Source organism: Ascaphus truei, chromosome 2 (genome assembly GCF_040206685.1).
Source record: "Ascaphus truei isolate aAscTru1 chromosome 2, aAscTru1.hap1, whole genome shotgun sequence".
NCBI classification, from domain to species: Eukaryota; Metazoa; Chordata; class Amphibia; order Anura; family Ascaphidae; genus Ascaphus; species Ascaphus truei.
In genome coordinates, this window is record NC_134484.1 from 79,694,115 (window position 1) to 79,706,986 (window position 12,872).

At 39.0% G+C, this 12,872-nt stretch overlaps 1 protein-coding gene across 1 annotated transcript in view; it reads right to left on the bottom strand.

Moving 5' to 3' along the window:
• Nucleotides 1–1,797: 1,797 nt before the first annotated feature.
• The window catches only part of CPNE3 (copine 3), a 53,546-nt gene continuing 42,471 nt past the window's right edge, over nucleotides 1,798–12,872 (bottom strand). The window contains exons 12-16 of the mRNA XM_075582975.1: nucleotides 12,810–12,864; nucleotides 12,581–12,632; nucleotides 9,594–9,727; nucleotides 6,575–6,811; nucleotides 1,798–4,807 (exon numbers count right to left, since the gene is read on the bottom strand). Coding sequence (XP_075439090.1) covers nucleotides 4,697–4,807; nucleotides 6,575–6,811; nucleotides 9,594–9,727; nucleotides 12,581–12,632; nucleotides 12,810–12,864 — 589 coding nt within the window. The 3' untranslated portion in view covers nucleotides 1,798–4,696. The remainder of the gene's footprint in view (nucleotides 4,808–6,574; nucleotides 6,812–9,593; nucleotides 9,728–12,580; nucleotides 12,633–12,809; nucleotides 12,865–12,872) is intronic.

The following is a 12,872-nucleotide window of genomic DNA, read 5'->3' on the forward strand; positions in this document are numbered from 1 at the left end:
TCACGAGGAAGGATTTAACCCTAACACTGTCTGCACTTACCAGGACTTATGCGCCAGGGCCGGGAAACCCATAGCCAGGGGCACTAGGCTATGATTGTAATCGAAAAAGAAAACAACAATCAATTAACTTCATATCAAATACACTGTATACAGAATGTTTAAAGCAACAATCTTTCCTAGTTTAGTTTGTACATATAGCCCTGGTAGGTTTGGGCTATTATTCTGTCCTCCTTCTGTGCAATAATCCCTGGTAAGAGCAAGTTTGCCAGGAGTTAAGATGGGTTCTCCCCACTCACTGCAGATCAGTGAGGCAGAGAAAGCAGTGCAGTCAGGCCTGTGTCCAATAAGGGACAGGAGCGGGCTCTTGTTGTATCTGTATTAATGATCTGCATTTCCTGTATTGAGTCAGTTGCTCCTACCCTGAGAGGAGCTGAGTCTTACCTAACCGAGCTGTCAGGGACCTGGCAGGCTTGAGGCCCTCCCTCTGGGAGAGGCTGGTAGACTGTTCCCCCTACTCTGATAGGGGGTAGTGGAAGAGCTAGACCTGCTTCCAGGGCCCTGACTGGGAGTGGAAGGCCAGGGTCAACCTGAGGGAGAACTCCTGAGAAGTACTGCTGTGACTGTGTATGCTGTACAGTGTGCTACAGAGGAAATAAAGTGTTCCTGATTATAAAAAAGCGGTTGTGAGACTGGAATCTCTCATCCCTGAGTGGGGCGTTCTATTCCAGGGATTTCACCCCATATCCTGGGGCCTGCAATAGATGGAGGCACTGTCACCGTGAGTACGTACTGGGTATGTCCCCAGAAGCCTGTCCTGACCTTCCCCATAATACCATCAAGCGGGAGACTCAGGAGTCCTGTAAGCCAGCAGGTGCGCTACACTATTATGCCTTGTGACCAGAGTAGCATTTCCCCTAGGAGACCCTATTTGCGATTGGGTGGGGGAATACCCGTTACATACAGTATAATGCCAAGATCTTGCACCATGAGCATTTTTCTGCTTTTTTTTTCATTTAATGTTTATGTTTAAAAAAAAAAAAATGATATCTACTGGTAACCTCAAACTGAATTGGGCTAAGGAGAGACATCTATTTTTACAAAACAAACCCCATTGAGCAGCACATACAGCTGCTTTAAAGTGGCAGAGAAGTTATTACATTATTATTAGTAATGCTCCAGTTTGTTAGAATCCCCCAATTTTTAGGTAATTTTTTATCTAGTGCTGTCTAGAGAACTAGATTTGCGGTCTTTCCTGTGTATTTTTTCACACATTTTTCATTTTATTGATAAAGTTGTGTACCAAGCAGCACCTTTTTCTATAAAAAGGTCCGTTTTGGAATGCCTCAGATAGCAATGAAAATGTTCGCTTTAATATCTTGACTTTGCATGTTCAGTAGTATGTGCTTTTTCTGCTAAAATAAAAAGGAAACACACTTTTTTTAGGTCAACATTTAATGTAAATACATGTCCATTATACACTGCTGGGCATAAAAGTTATGTAAAAGTTATACACATTTAGTAACCTGTTTAAATATATGTAAATATAGAAAAGTAGCAAAATTACATTATTGATATTCTAGTTGGGTTTTTTTCTAGGAATGCATATCGAACAGAAAATAATGCTTACTTTCAGTTTTTTTTAGTGTTGCAAGTTTGAAATTATTTTTAGGTAATAAAATTCAGTCAAACATGGATATTGATATCACCTATGGCACGTACATTACTGTATAGGTTTATGCAAAAAAACTCACTTACAAAATAATACTAAAAGCAGTTCTAAAGAATATACAGCACAGGTTCTGTATTCAGCTTCATTTATTCATGTCATTTAGTACAGGGCATTATTGTAATCTTTTGTATACAGTCGGGGTCAAAAAACTTATTTTCAAGTTTGATACATTTGGCACAAGTTTCTTTAGCAGGAAAAAGGAAGGTAAATGAAAGTACTATGGAAATACAAAAACCACATACTGTATATAAATTATTTTATTTCTCCATGTAACCATGACACAAAGTGCCCAATGATTTAAAGTTGGGCAACATTGGAGAAAAGTAGCATTGTACACTGATGTTACGAGACAAATAGTCAAACAGTCTAACTTAATGGTAAAATTAGATTTTAGGTGCTTGGCAGAACCACAATTTAGTTTGACAATTCCTGGTGAAATAAACGAGGACAATAGAGAAGTACATTTTTTTAAAACGCAAACATTTGAAACAGTAATTAGAATTAATTGAGATTTTCAAAAAAGTAGCAACTTTCATTAATGGTAACATAGCCCCTTTTCAAACAGTTTAATAACAAGGTTAGGGTATAGGCTTGGTGTTCAAAGTTACTGTTCCAATAGCGACATGAATAGTAGACAAGGAAACAGGATTACAGAAGTCAAACTTGCAGTCAGACCATCATGTAGAATTACTTAAGAACACAACTAATTAAGTATACATTCACTTTCAATAAGAAAGTACTTTAACATTACTATAAATAAGGCACATTTCTATTTCAAATGATAACAGATTAACTGAGCCGTTTAACAATGACATAGGTTTTAAAAAGGCTGCATAGACAAAAAAGGTGCCAACATGTTCCAGGCGGTTTCATCAATAAAACATGTACAGTACTCCGAACTGTTTGACAAACTGGTGGCAAAAAACCCAAGAGAAAGAACAAAAAAAACAATAAAACGGTCATATGATAGTATTTATACACTTTTTAGGTGGTCCATGGGTTGTATCAATGTATCTGGTTCTTCATTTGGCAAAACAAGGATTTTAATATTAAAACGTTTTTGGAAGAATATGGGTGATGGAAGAGATGACATACGGTGTATTCACCACTGCAGCTTCTAAAACCTCTAATATCGGCTCACATTAGTGCACAGGGATTCATTTATCCTTATTAAAAAAACTTAAGAGACAGGAGAACTTGTAAAGCAGGCCAAAAAGTATATAGTACAGTATAGACAGCACTCTAGAAAACAAATACAGGCATACCCCGCATTAGCGTACGCAATGGGTCCCGAGCATGTATGTAAAGAGAAAATGTACTTAAAGTGAAGCACTACCTTTTTTCCACTTATCGATGCTTAGGTACAGGTAGGGAGCCGGTATTGCGGTTCAGGACGTGCTGACAGGCGCATGCGCGAGCTGCTGTTTGCCTATTGGGTGAGGGGAGTCAGCGCGTCACTACTATGGCGGTCTGTAGGAAATAATAAGTTTCCGTACTCGCAAAACGAGTGTACGGACACAGGTGTATGGTGCTATTGAAAATATGTCCTTACTGCAGTGATATAAAGAAGTGTTGCAAAGGGAATAATGAGGAACCCTATTTCCACAAGATAAACAACAAAATACACATGGAGTTCCCAGCACTCAAAGGGTGATAAAATACCAAAACAAACTAATGACTTTATCAGAAAAAAATATATATTTACTGACTAGAAGGTTGTTATACAGCAGCGCTAGTCCAAAAAACACATAACTGACATAAAAAAACAACGTACAGGTGTAAATAATAATCGAAATGATACTTATCCAGTAAATGGAGGATATGTATAATGCATTTGCGGGAGAAACTAGATAATATTGGAAGGAAAAAACAACAATGGAGCCAAACGGGATAGGAAAGAGTGAAAAAAGGGGAGGGGGGAATAGAAAGGGGAACAAGCCCCATCTTCTGGCCCATTCCCATAGGCCAAGCGCCACTGGTACTTCCCTAAAACTCCTTATAACATAAAAAAGGGGGAGGGCTCCCAAGATGTGCTCCAGAGAATTAATTACAGCGAATTTCAGGGGCTCAATAGATTCCAAGCAACGAGTTCAGATAAACAGAAGGTAAGTTCCTCAGAAATTCAGCAATGCAATGAAGAGTCAATGCAATGAAGAAGCAGCCTTGGCCAGTTTAATTTTAATGATACCGCATTGTAACTAAACGAAGATGAATTAAATTGTGTAATGGTATTATTGGAAGAACATATCTCTCTGAACTGAACGCTATAGTTATTCCTATATCTTTTAATTTCCATGATAATCAGAATATTTAACGACATGCCAATCCATGCAAATGCTATTCATATCAGCTGCCATAAAAACATAGGGGTCTATGCATCAACGTAAAGAGAAGTGTTTTTACAGCATGCGTACTACAGAGCGGCAGTGGGGCAGCAGGTGTAACTACTGTTTCTTACATCTGATGGAGAATGTTAGACTTGCACCACTTCAGATGGAGGATTTTTGGGGCAAATGAAAGGCAAACAGTGTGCCTCAAAGAGACGCAGACTGAGCCACATCGCATTATAGTCTGCGCATCATGTACTGTAGCGCCTCCTACTGACACTCTATAAGTAGTGAGCAAGAGCACAAAGGGAAAAATTCTGGCAAAATGCCTCGATACATAGGTGCAGGGTGACAATGCCCCGGAGTCTCTCCAAAATTGTCATGATGCATACACCCCATAGTAAAGGTATTTTTAGAATATCCATGTAACAGTACAAGATATAGTTGATTAGGCAGAAGAAGTAAAACTCTTAAGAGAATGCATGTGACTTTATTGAGGGCTGTGGTACATTTAACATTTTACATCAGAATTTTGAGTTGTATGTACAGAAAGTAAAATCAATATATGTGTATTTAGTAATAAAACCAGTAATCTTCAGCAGGTGCGAGCATTGCATTCATGCCCCCGCCCGATGTTTCTTCATTTCACAGTAGGGTCCTTGGGTGGATTGAGTTTGTACAAGCTGAAGTAGGAGACGACCTGCTGGGGCACCTCTGCCAAGACACTCTGAGCAAGGGCTTCTTTTGGAGCCTGAAAAATGAAAAGATGTGTATTATTGGCTGAAATAATCCTTCACCATAAAATAACATTTTTATAAATGGGTTGTAGCAGCTAGATTATTAAAACTAGACACTTTGATCTTTTAATAGACTAAAATGACATTCCTTCATTCTGCAAATGTAGGCCTAGATGTAATAAAGGTCAAAACCGCTGTGTTAAAAAAAGTTTGCGCTATAAAATATTCGGATCACAGCAATATTTTGGGGAGAATTCCACCATATTTATTCATATGTGGGTTGCAATATTCAATCTAATTTGCAGATATCACAAAAGCGGTAACTCCGCTTAATTAACACTATCGATACCAATAAAGCATTAACTCATAGAAATCTGCATTAATCAGCGCTAGTGATGCAATTGTGGGGCGGGGGGGGGGCAGAGGAGGGAGAGGGGGTTTGAAGACATCATACTTTCTACCAAAGGGTTATGTAATAAATCTTTTAACAAAACCCTATGGCAGAAAATGATTTAACCCCTTTGATGGCTGAGCCTACTAATACAGTACATTGTAAATGCATGCCTTCAGGCACCAAAAGGGGTTAATATACAATATAGAACACCAAAATCCTATCATCCATATGTGCAATTATTAAGACTTTGGTAGCCCACGTGTCCGGGTCATGGGTTAACCATGCGTAGCTGACCAGTTGTGTTTCCATGAGGTTAACAATTGTTAATGTGGCGTATTTAAAATTCAATCTAGGTTGGCTAGTCTTATCTTATATGTATTATATACGTAAACAAGATAGGTTTAACCCCAGTCTAGCTAGCGTAAGGGATAAAAAAAGACAATATTTTTTGGCGTTAGCCGATATCGCCAGGTATTGAGTTTAGTTTGTGCACGTGAATAGGTAATTGGCTGTTATTTCTTAATTTGCATACTGAAGTTAATCCTCTAGCATATGTAATTAGTCAATGCACTCATTTACATGCTAATTTGTGATTCTTTTCAATTTAGAATGCACGTATCGCTGCAATAAAATGTAATTATTTCATCATTAAACCTTTCGCAAAGACGACAATAAAAATAGCTAATTTTGTTGACCATTAACACAGAGTGATATCAATCTTGAAGTTTAGAAAATCTAGGCCGTAGTTGCACAGAAGCTAAAGCTATTTACAATTGAAAATGTATTGCACTACATGGAAAAATATATTTTTTATTCTGAAACCTTGTGATATTTTTTTTAACAAGGAAATCTTGAAAAATATATATTTCTTGCCTGACATACACCAGAAAATAATGAATGTTGGATTTGATCAGAATGTCAGGCTTTTTTGTGATACACTTCAGCAAAGTGTATTATATTTTAATCTGGTCTGTAACTGTTTCATACGCCTATAATATATATTTTCTTTAACTGTGCATGCAATGTCTTGTATATAATGAATACCCTGTTAACTTATGTAACCATGTTTTATTTATCTTAACTCTATACCCAGGACATACTTGAAAACGAGAGGTAACTAACTCTCAATGTATTACTTCCTGGTAAAATATTTTATAAATAAATAAAATAAAGACTTTAATACAGGGACAAGAGAACATTAGAAGTTCAATGTCAACAAGTAATAATTAATAATATCCTGCTCATCTTGCAAAGTCGTACATAGTGCTACAATAAACTAAGAATAATTATAGGTTATATACTTTAAAAAAAAAAAAAAAAAACATATGTAGAGAGCCGTCTTGACTGAATTTGTCATATCATGCAAATCTGCTGGAAGCGCACTAACCTGCATGAAGTTCCTGAATGGTACGAACTGGACAATGTCTCTGATGGCCATTTCCCCTGATGGCGACCTAAGGCCTCCATTGTCACCATCAAGGAATTCCATGGCACTAAAGTCAGCTCCACCAACTCCAACTATTATGATGGACATGGGAAGCTTGGCAGCATTGACAATGGCGTGTCTGGTCTCGTCTAGATCTGTTATGACTCCATCAGTGATAATCATGAGCACAAAGTATTGCTGTAAAACATACACATACAACAGGATATAATGATGTCAAAGTTTAAGACTTCAAGTGATGTGAAGAAAAGCCGAAATGTTCACTAGCCCTGGTGTGTTGGTTTTGTCTCTAAAATGTTGCTATGTTTCTAGTTTATGCTTTGGTGTTCCCTAAAGTTGGTTTGCTTTGTTTTTTTGATTATGGGGAAAAATGCAAATTCAATAAAAATTAAAAAAAAAAATTTTTTTTAATGTATAACCTGGAGATGTTTTTGCTTTCTAATCAAGTATTTATGTAATCAGTTAAATCAGGGCAAACAACATTAGGTTACCTAGAATAATAATGTACACTTTATTCCCTGAATTTATATGCAAAAACAATGGCCGTTGTTTATCATTAGCATAGACTTAACGTCAGGTTAAGTTAGCACTACATTGTGTTAGCTTCAAATAACCTGGTGTTAAGCATGTCTTAGCTAAAGGTGGCGTTACTTCCATCCAGACCCAGAGGTGTGGGTTTTGGGGCAAGAAGGGAGAGTAGAGTCCTATTTTTTATCAAATTAACCAGGGACTTGTATACCTCCCCAAACACTCCTTAATACAACATGTGTAGAGATACACGAGAACAAAAAGGAACCCACCTCAGATACCTGGGATATATGCTAATTATGATATGCAAAATAATAATAATCAATCAAATAATTTATATTGGCATATTTCCCAGGTATCTATCTCTCTGAACGGATTTTAGTCGATATGTAATGTTAGGGGAAACGCCTCTTTTACATATAATTACCACCGACTCTCTGACTAAATGTATCTTTCACTATTTAATGGAGTATGACTGGGTTATTATTGTATTATTTGTATAAGTGGCACTGCAGCATTAACCCAATGTTAATTTAGGTTAGTGTAAATAGCCTAATGGAGTTGAATGAATCCGGGTCTAAGACGATTGATAAGTAAAATTTGGGGAAGAATTTTTGACATCACAAGTATTTATATTTCTGTTTAGATGCTGATGAAAACAATAACTTTTAATTCTAAAGTAGGGTGACCAGATGTCCCAGGTCCCGACTTTGATCTTAAATGTCCTAGTTTTTGGGACAGCACTGGCCAAGCATGCACGATTGGCACTTGCCGGAAAGTTCCGGTCACTCATGCTTACGAGCGTCAAGCAAGAGCCCATTGTGCATGTGCGGCCGTCATTTGCCAGCCCCTCATGCACGTGTGCTTGCCTTTTGCGCATGCGCAATGGGGACGTGGCGGACGCTCGTGTGCTTGTCGACCGCCCATTCACACATGCACGAAATGTGTCCTGGGACAAATGTGGTCACCCTATTCTAAAGAGGAATATGGACAGTAAGTAGAGTTTGCGTTTTTGACATTAGACGTGTAATAAGTGTCTGGTGGAAGGAAAGAAGGCAAGCTAGGCTTTAAAAGTGTTGAATATTTATAACCCAAGGTAAACCAACTAGTTCACCCAATAGGATCTGAGTAGGTATCGTAGCATACAGCAAAGAAAAATACCACTTGTGGGTACATTTGCATGGTCTCAGACAGTTCTGCAAACCTGTGGTTCACCATTGTCAATTAGCATACAATTCTTCCATTGCAGCCAAGATTCTGGGTAATGACATGCAAATGAGCACTCACGTGTGTCAGTTTACTTCTTACCCATTTTATAGGGGTCAATGTTAAAATGGATAAGAAGTGAGGAGTGACTCACTGTGAGAGCTCATTTGCATGTCATTACCCAGACTCCATGGCTGCAGTGGAAGCATTGTATGCTGAGCGATAATGGGGAAAGACAGGGTCGCCCACCTATCTGAGACATGCAAACGCGCCACACGTGGTATTTTTATTTGCTATACACTGTACAATGGAGTTTTTTTTTTGTCACTTTCTTAACCCACAATAACTTTTTGAATGTCTGGTTATGGATGTCTGGTGTATACAGTATATACACAACTTTTTGAATGTCTGGTGTATACAGTATATACACACACAGGACTGGTAGTGAGAGAAGTCAGATATAGTGTCTGCCCACCTAAATAAATAATATACCCCAAGGAAAATAAACTGTGTTAACACAACTGGAATTGACTGGTAGAACAAATGAAACTTTGTCACTTTTGGAACAGAACTTGTTTAGGCTGGGGCCATGGTACCACAGACCGTGCAGAGGTGTCCGCACGCTGAGCAAACAGACTGCCTTAAGGCAGTGTTCGCGTCCATGTGGTGTGCGGGCGCGTACGTGCGGGAGGGGGCACGCGTTGCGCAAGAAATCAGTTCAAACTGATTTTTTGGGCATGACAGGCCGGTCACGTGAGCGGTTCGCCCAGTGAGGACAAACCAGCTCCATGACACCCCTGGGCATGCCCCCCCCACGGCCCCCACCATGGCCAGGGAAAGCACCCGCTTATCTCACAGCCTCCACACGACTCCGCGTGGGCGAAGGCACCATGGCCCTAGCCTTACGTTGCTCACTTTGTTGGGTATATGATGATGTTAGGATTTTATTAACTTGGCATGTAAATGAAGGGTGGACTTACAGCCATCACACAATTTAAGCGACCAAAGAGCACTGTATTTGTGCCTCCTGACGAAGGGGATTGTTTCCATTAATCTTTGTGCTTTTTTTGCTGCAAATAAATGTATATACATTTGAATGTCCCAGTGACTCATCTTTAAAAAAAAAATCCTGCGCGCAGAGATTTTGCCATCATTCTTCTATATATTACTAAGGATAAAGGAAATTTGTATATGTGCTTGTACAGTACATATGTTATAATGCACTTACAGAAGCTGTGCGTTGTTGTGTAGCTGCAGCGGCAAACTTTGCAACATGATTGATTATTGGAGAAAAATTAGTGGGCCCATACAGTTTAATTTGTGGAAGGCAAGCTCGATAAGCATCTACAATTCCCTGGATTCCTGGGGGGGGGAAATGAGAGAGAAAAAATAATGTGAAAAACAAATACAGTGCTACACTAAATAGCTAAACCACACTGAACTGGCTCTAATAACGAGCACCTCTGGAGGAGAATCCAGGCTGCAGAAACGCCTCAAAAAGAGCATAGGACAAACTTATTGTTCATTTTGGTCCCATTATATAGTGAACAGGTTTTCCCCATGCTAGAGAAGAGGTCACCTCAATTCAAATGTAATGGGACTAAAATCTTCTCCAGCACCGGGAAGGCAGCTTCACAGCACACTGAATGGCTGCCACATTAGGAATAGGTCGATTGGGAAATTATGTATCATGTAATCTTTGAGATTTATGTACTGTACAAATGTATTTTCATCTAGAGGCAAGACATTTTGCTCCCTTTGCTTGTGATTTGGGGAGTACCAATAGGGGTTACATATTTCCAGAAAGTTCAAAACATGATCCTCTGCACAGAGGACTCACTCGTGTAACAATATTACAAACTTCCTCTGGCAGATTTCCTTTTACAGGGCGATCCTCCTCCAAACAAAAAAAAAGGAAGGAGCACACCGAGGTTAGTAAATGAGATAAGGCAAAAATACAACCGATGGTCAAACTTAAAGGTACAGATGAAGCGGCCATAATTTTACGAAATCACGCGGTTTATACCTCGGAATACCCATGTCATGGCGCAGGATTACTTCCAACCGTACCGCCTTAAGACGCCAGTGCAGAAAATTGCATTTTAGTGTTCGGGTTTTTAAACACCTGACATTGACACAGTAGCACAGTACTGTGCAAATTACAATTCATTCATTTCATTGCATATAATTGCACACAATCCATAAAATTCAAACAAAGCAACCGCAATAAACACGTGTGCCTGGGGCGATTGGCCGCGTTCATGCTGCGTGGAGTACAGCAGCGCACACGAAAACGGCGCCATGATGCCTTAAAATAACGACTGCTGCATCTGTAGGTAAGAATCACAAGGTGCAATAAATGGTAATCAAGATAATAGCGTTATTCTGAGTGACCCGCGTCAGACTGCAGGAACCGGCAGTCCAGGCGCATTAAGAATCGGAGAATCCTATGAGAGGCTGCTTAGTTAGCTTCAATAATCACAGAGCTACACTGCTTCTGATTGCTAAGTAAATATGAGTATGTCTTTATAGGTATGTGTAACTTGTCATTTACTCAATAAATGCTGAGGCACTTACTTAGCAAGCGCAAGGAGTGTAGCGCCGTGATATGGAAGCTAATCAAGGAGCTTCTCAAGGGATTCTCCTTTTGGCCAACCAGCTGCTTGCGCATAACTTGTTATATATAAAAATATATATTCATCCAAGTAACGTGACGAAGGAACGTGACGAAACGCATAGACGTAGTGATGCTCAGCTAGGAGGAACGGAGTGTTTGCCAAGAGGTGCTTTCATCCCCGAGATCAGCTGCGGTGTACATGCGACGCCAGTTAGGCAGAGTAATCATCGCTGGCATCGGCGAGAGAGAGGAGCCCTGCGGCGGACCAGGTTATCATAGACGCACACATCTCAAGGCTTTCCCAGATTGACTCAGCACTGCATCGCTTGTGATACATCACTTGATCCGTTCTCCAGCTGGTGACACCTGCTTACAGCTTCTCTCAAACGAGTGTTTTTTATTCCACTATGTGAGTGCATGTCCTTGTGACCTACTCTCTTTTATAATAAATCTGCATACAGTATTATGCTATGGAGCTGGCGCTTCTTTTTCTCTTTTCTCTGTAGGTATCCATGTGATCAGGCTAGATCACCTAGAAGCTACAGCCTACTCCATAGAACTATTTTCCGGAACTGGAATTCTCACACCATTTCTTCATTGTTTGAACACTAACAATTATTATTGTTGTTCATTTTATAATCCACCTTTAAGACCCACTTGCTTAAAGAAGCATATGAGTAGCACCGTGGCTAAAACTATACACATGATACATAAAGCTTGGCCCCTTGCAGACGAACTTAGCCAAATGCCCTCCCACTGTCTCTGTACGTTCTCCCTACCTACTAATTAGATTGTAACCTCTTCGGGGCAGGGACTCCTCTTCTGAAATGTTACTTTTATGTCTGAAGCACTTATTCCCATGACCTGTTATTTGATGTATTTGTTATTTATTTGATTGTCACTTGTATTACTACTGTGAAGTGCTATGTACATTAATGGCGCTATATAAATAAAGACATACATACATAATAGTATTGTTAATAGTATTGTTAATAGTATTGTTTTCACATTTTGAGGTCACTTTCTACATTTCACTAACACAAGCACATTAACCAGATCACGTTATTCACGTTATTCCCATTTTATTACAAGCACATTAGGTTTAGCGCTACTATATAACTTTTTTTTGTTATATATATTATACACACACACGTCTGAATTAATCACCCTGACTAAGTATCATACGTCCCGAGCGCGTTGGGACACAACACATCGCTTCCGGTTATTACATTTACTTAGCTCGGTGCACTCATTCCTTTTTGCTATACTTTTTTTAATGCATTTATTATGCTTTTTTTTATTACATTTCCACATTTGCCAAAGTCTAATGTGTTAATCTTGCCCATGGAGTCTAAATAATTTATATGAACAACTGTATACAATCACATAGATTTAAGGAATGTGTTCCTTTCAATTTCAAATATATTCTGGCCTAGTCATGGAACATGTGCTCGTGCCACAGGGACAAAAAACATTGTACATTCCAGTAAATATAGAAATTATAAATCAATACCAGAGAAAACAAAGCAGAAATAAAGTACAATAATAGCATGTATGATTTTAATCATTTAAATGTACATTTAATGTATACTACTTACCAGCACAGAAGGGATTTGATGGGTTAAAATTGATTGGGAACTCATGTGAAACCTGCAAACATAGTCAATGTGAGCTTTCTTATTGTACACACACACACACACACACACACACACACACACACACACACACACACACACACACACACACACACACTATATCTATCTATATATACTGTAGATAGATATATGAAGACAAATGGCACATTTATAGTATGTATATGCTAGTTACGTGTCCTGTAGGTGGTATCTGAGCTCCAAAACCAAAGGATGGGAACATTTGATCTCTGTATAT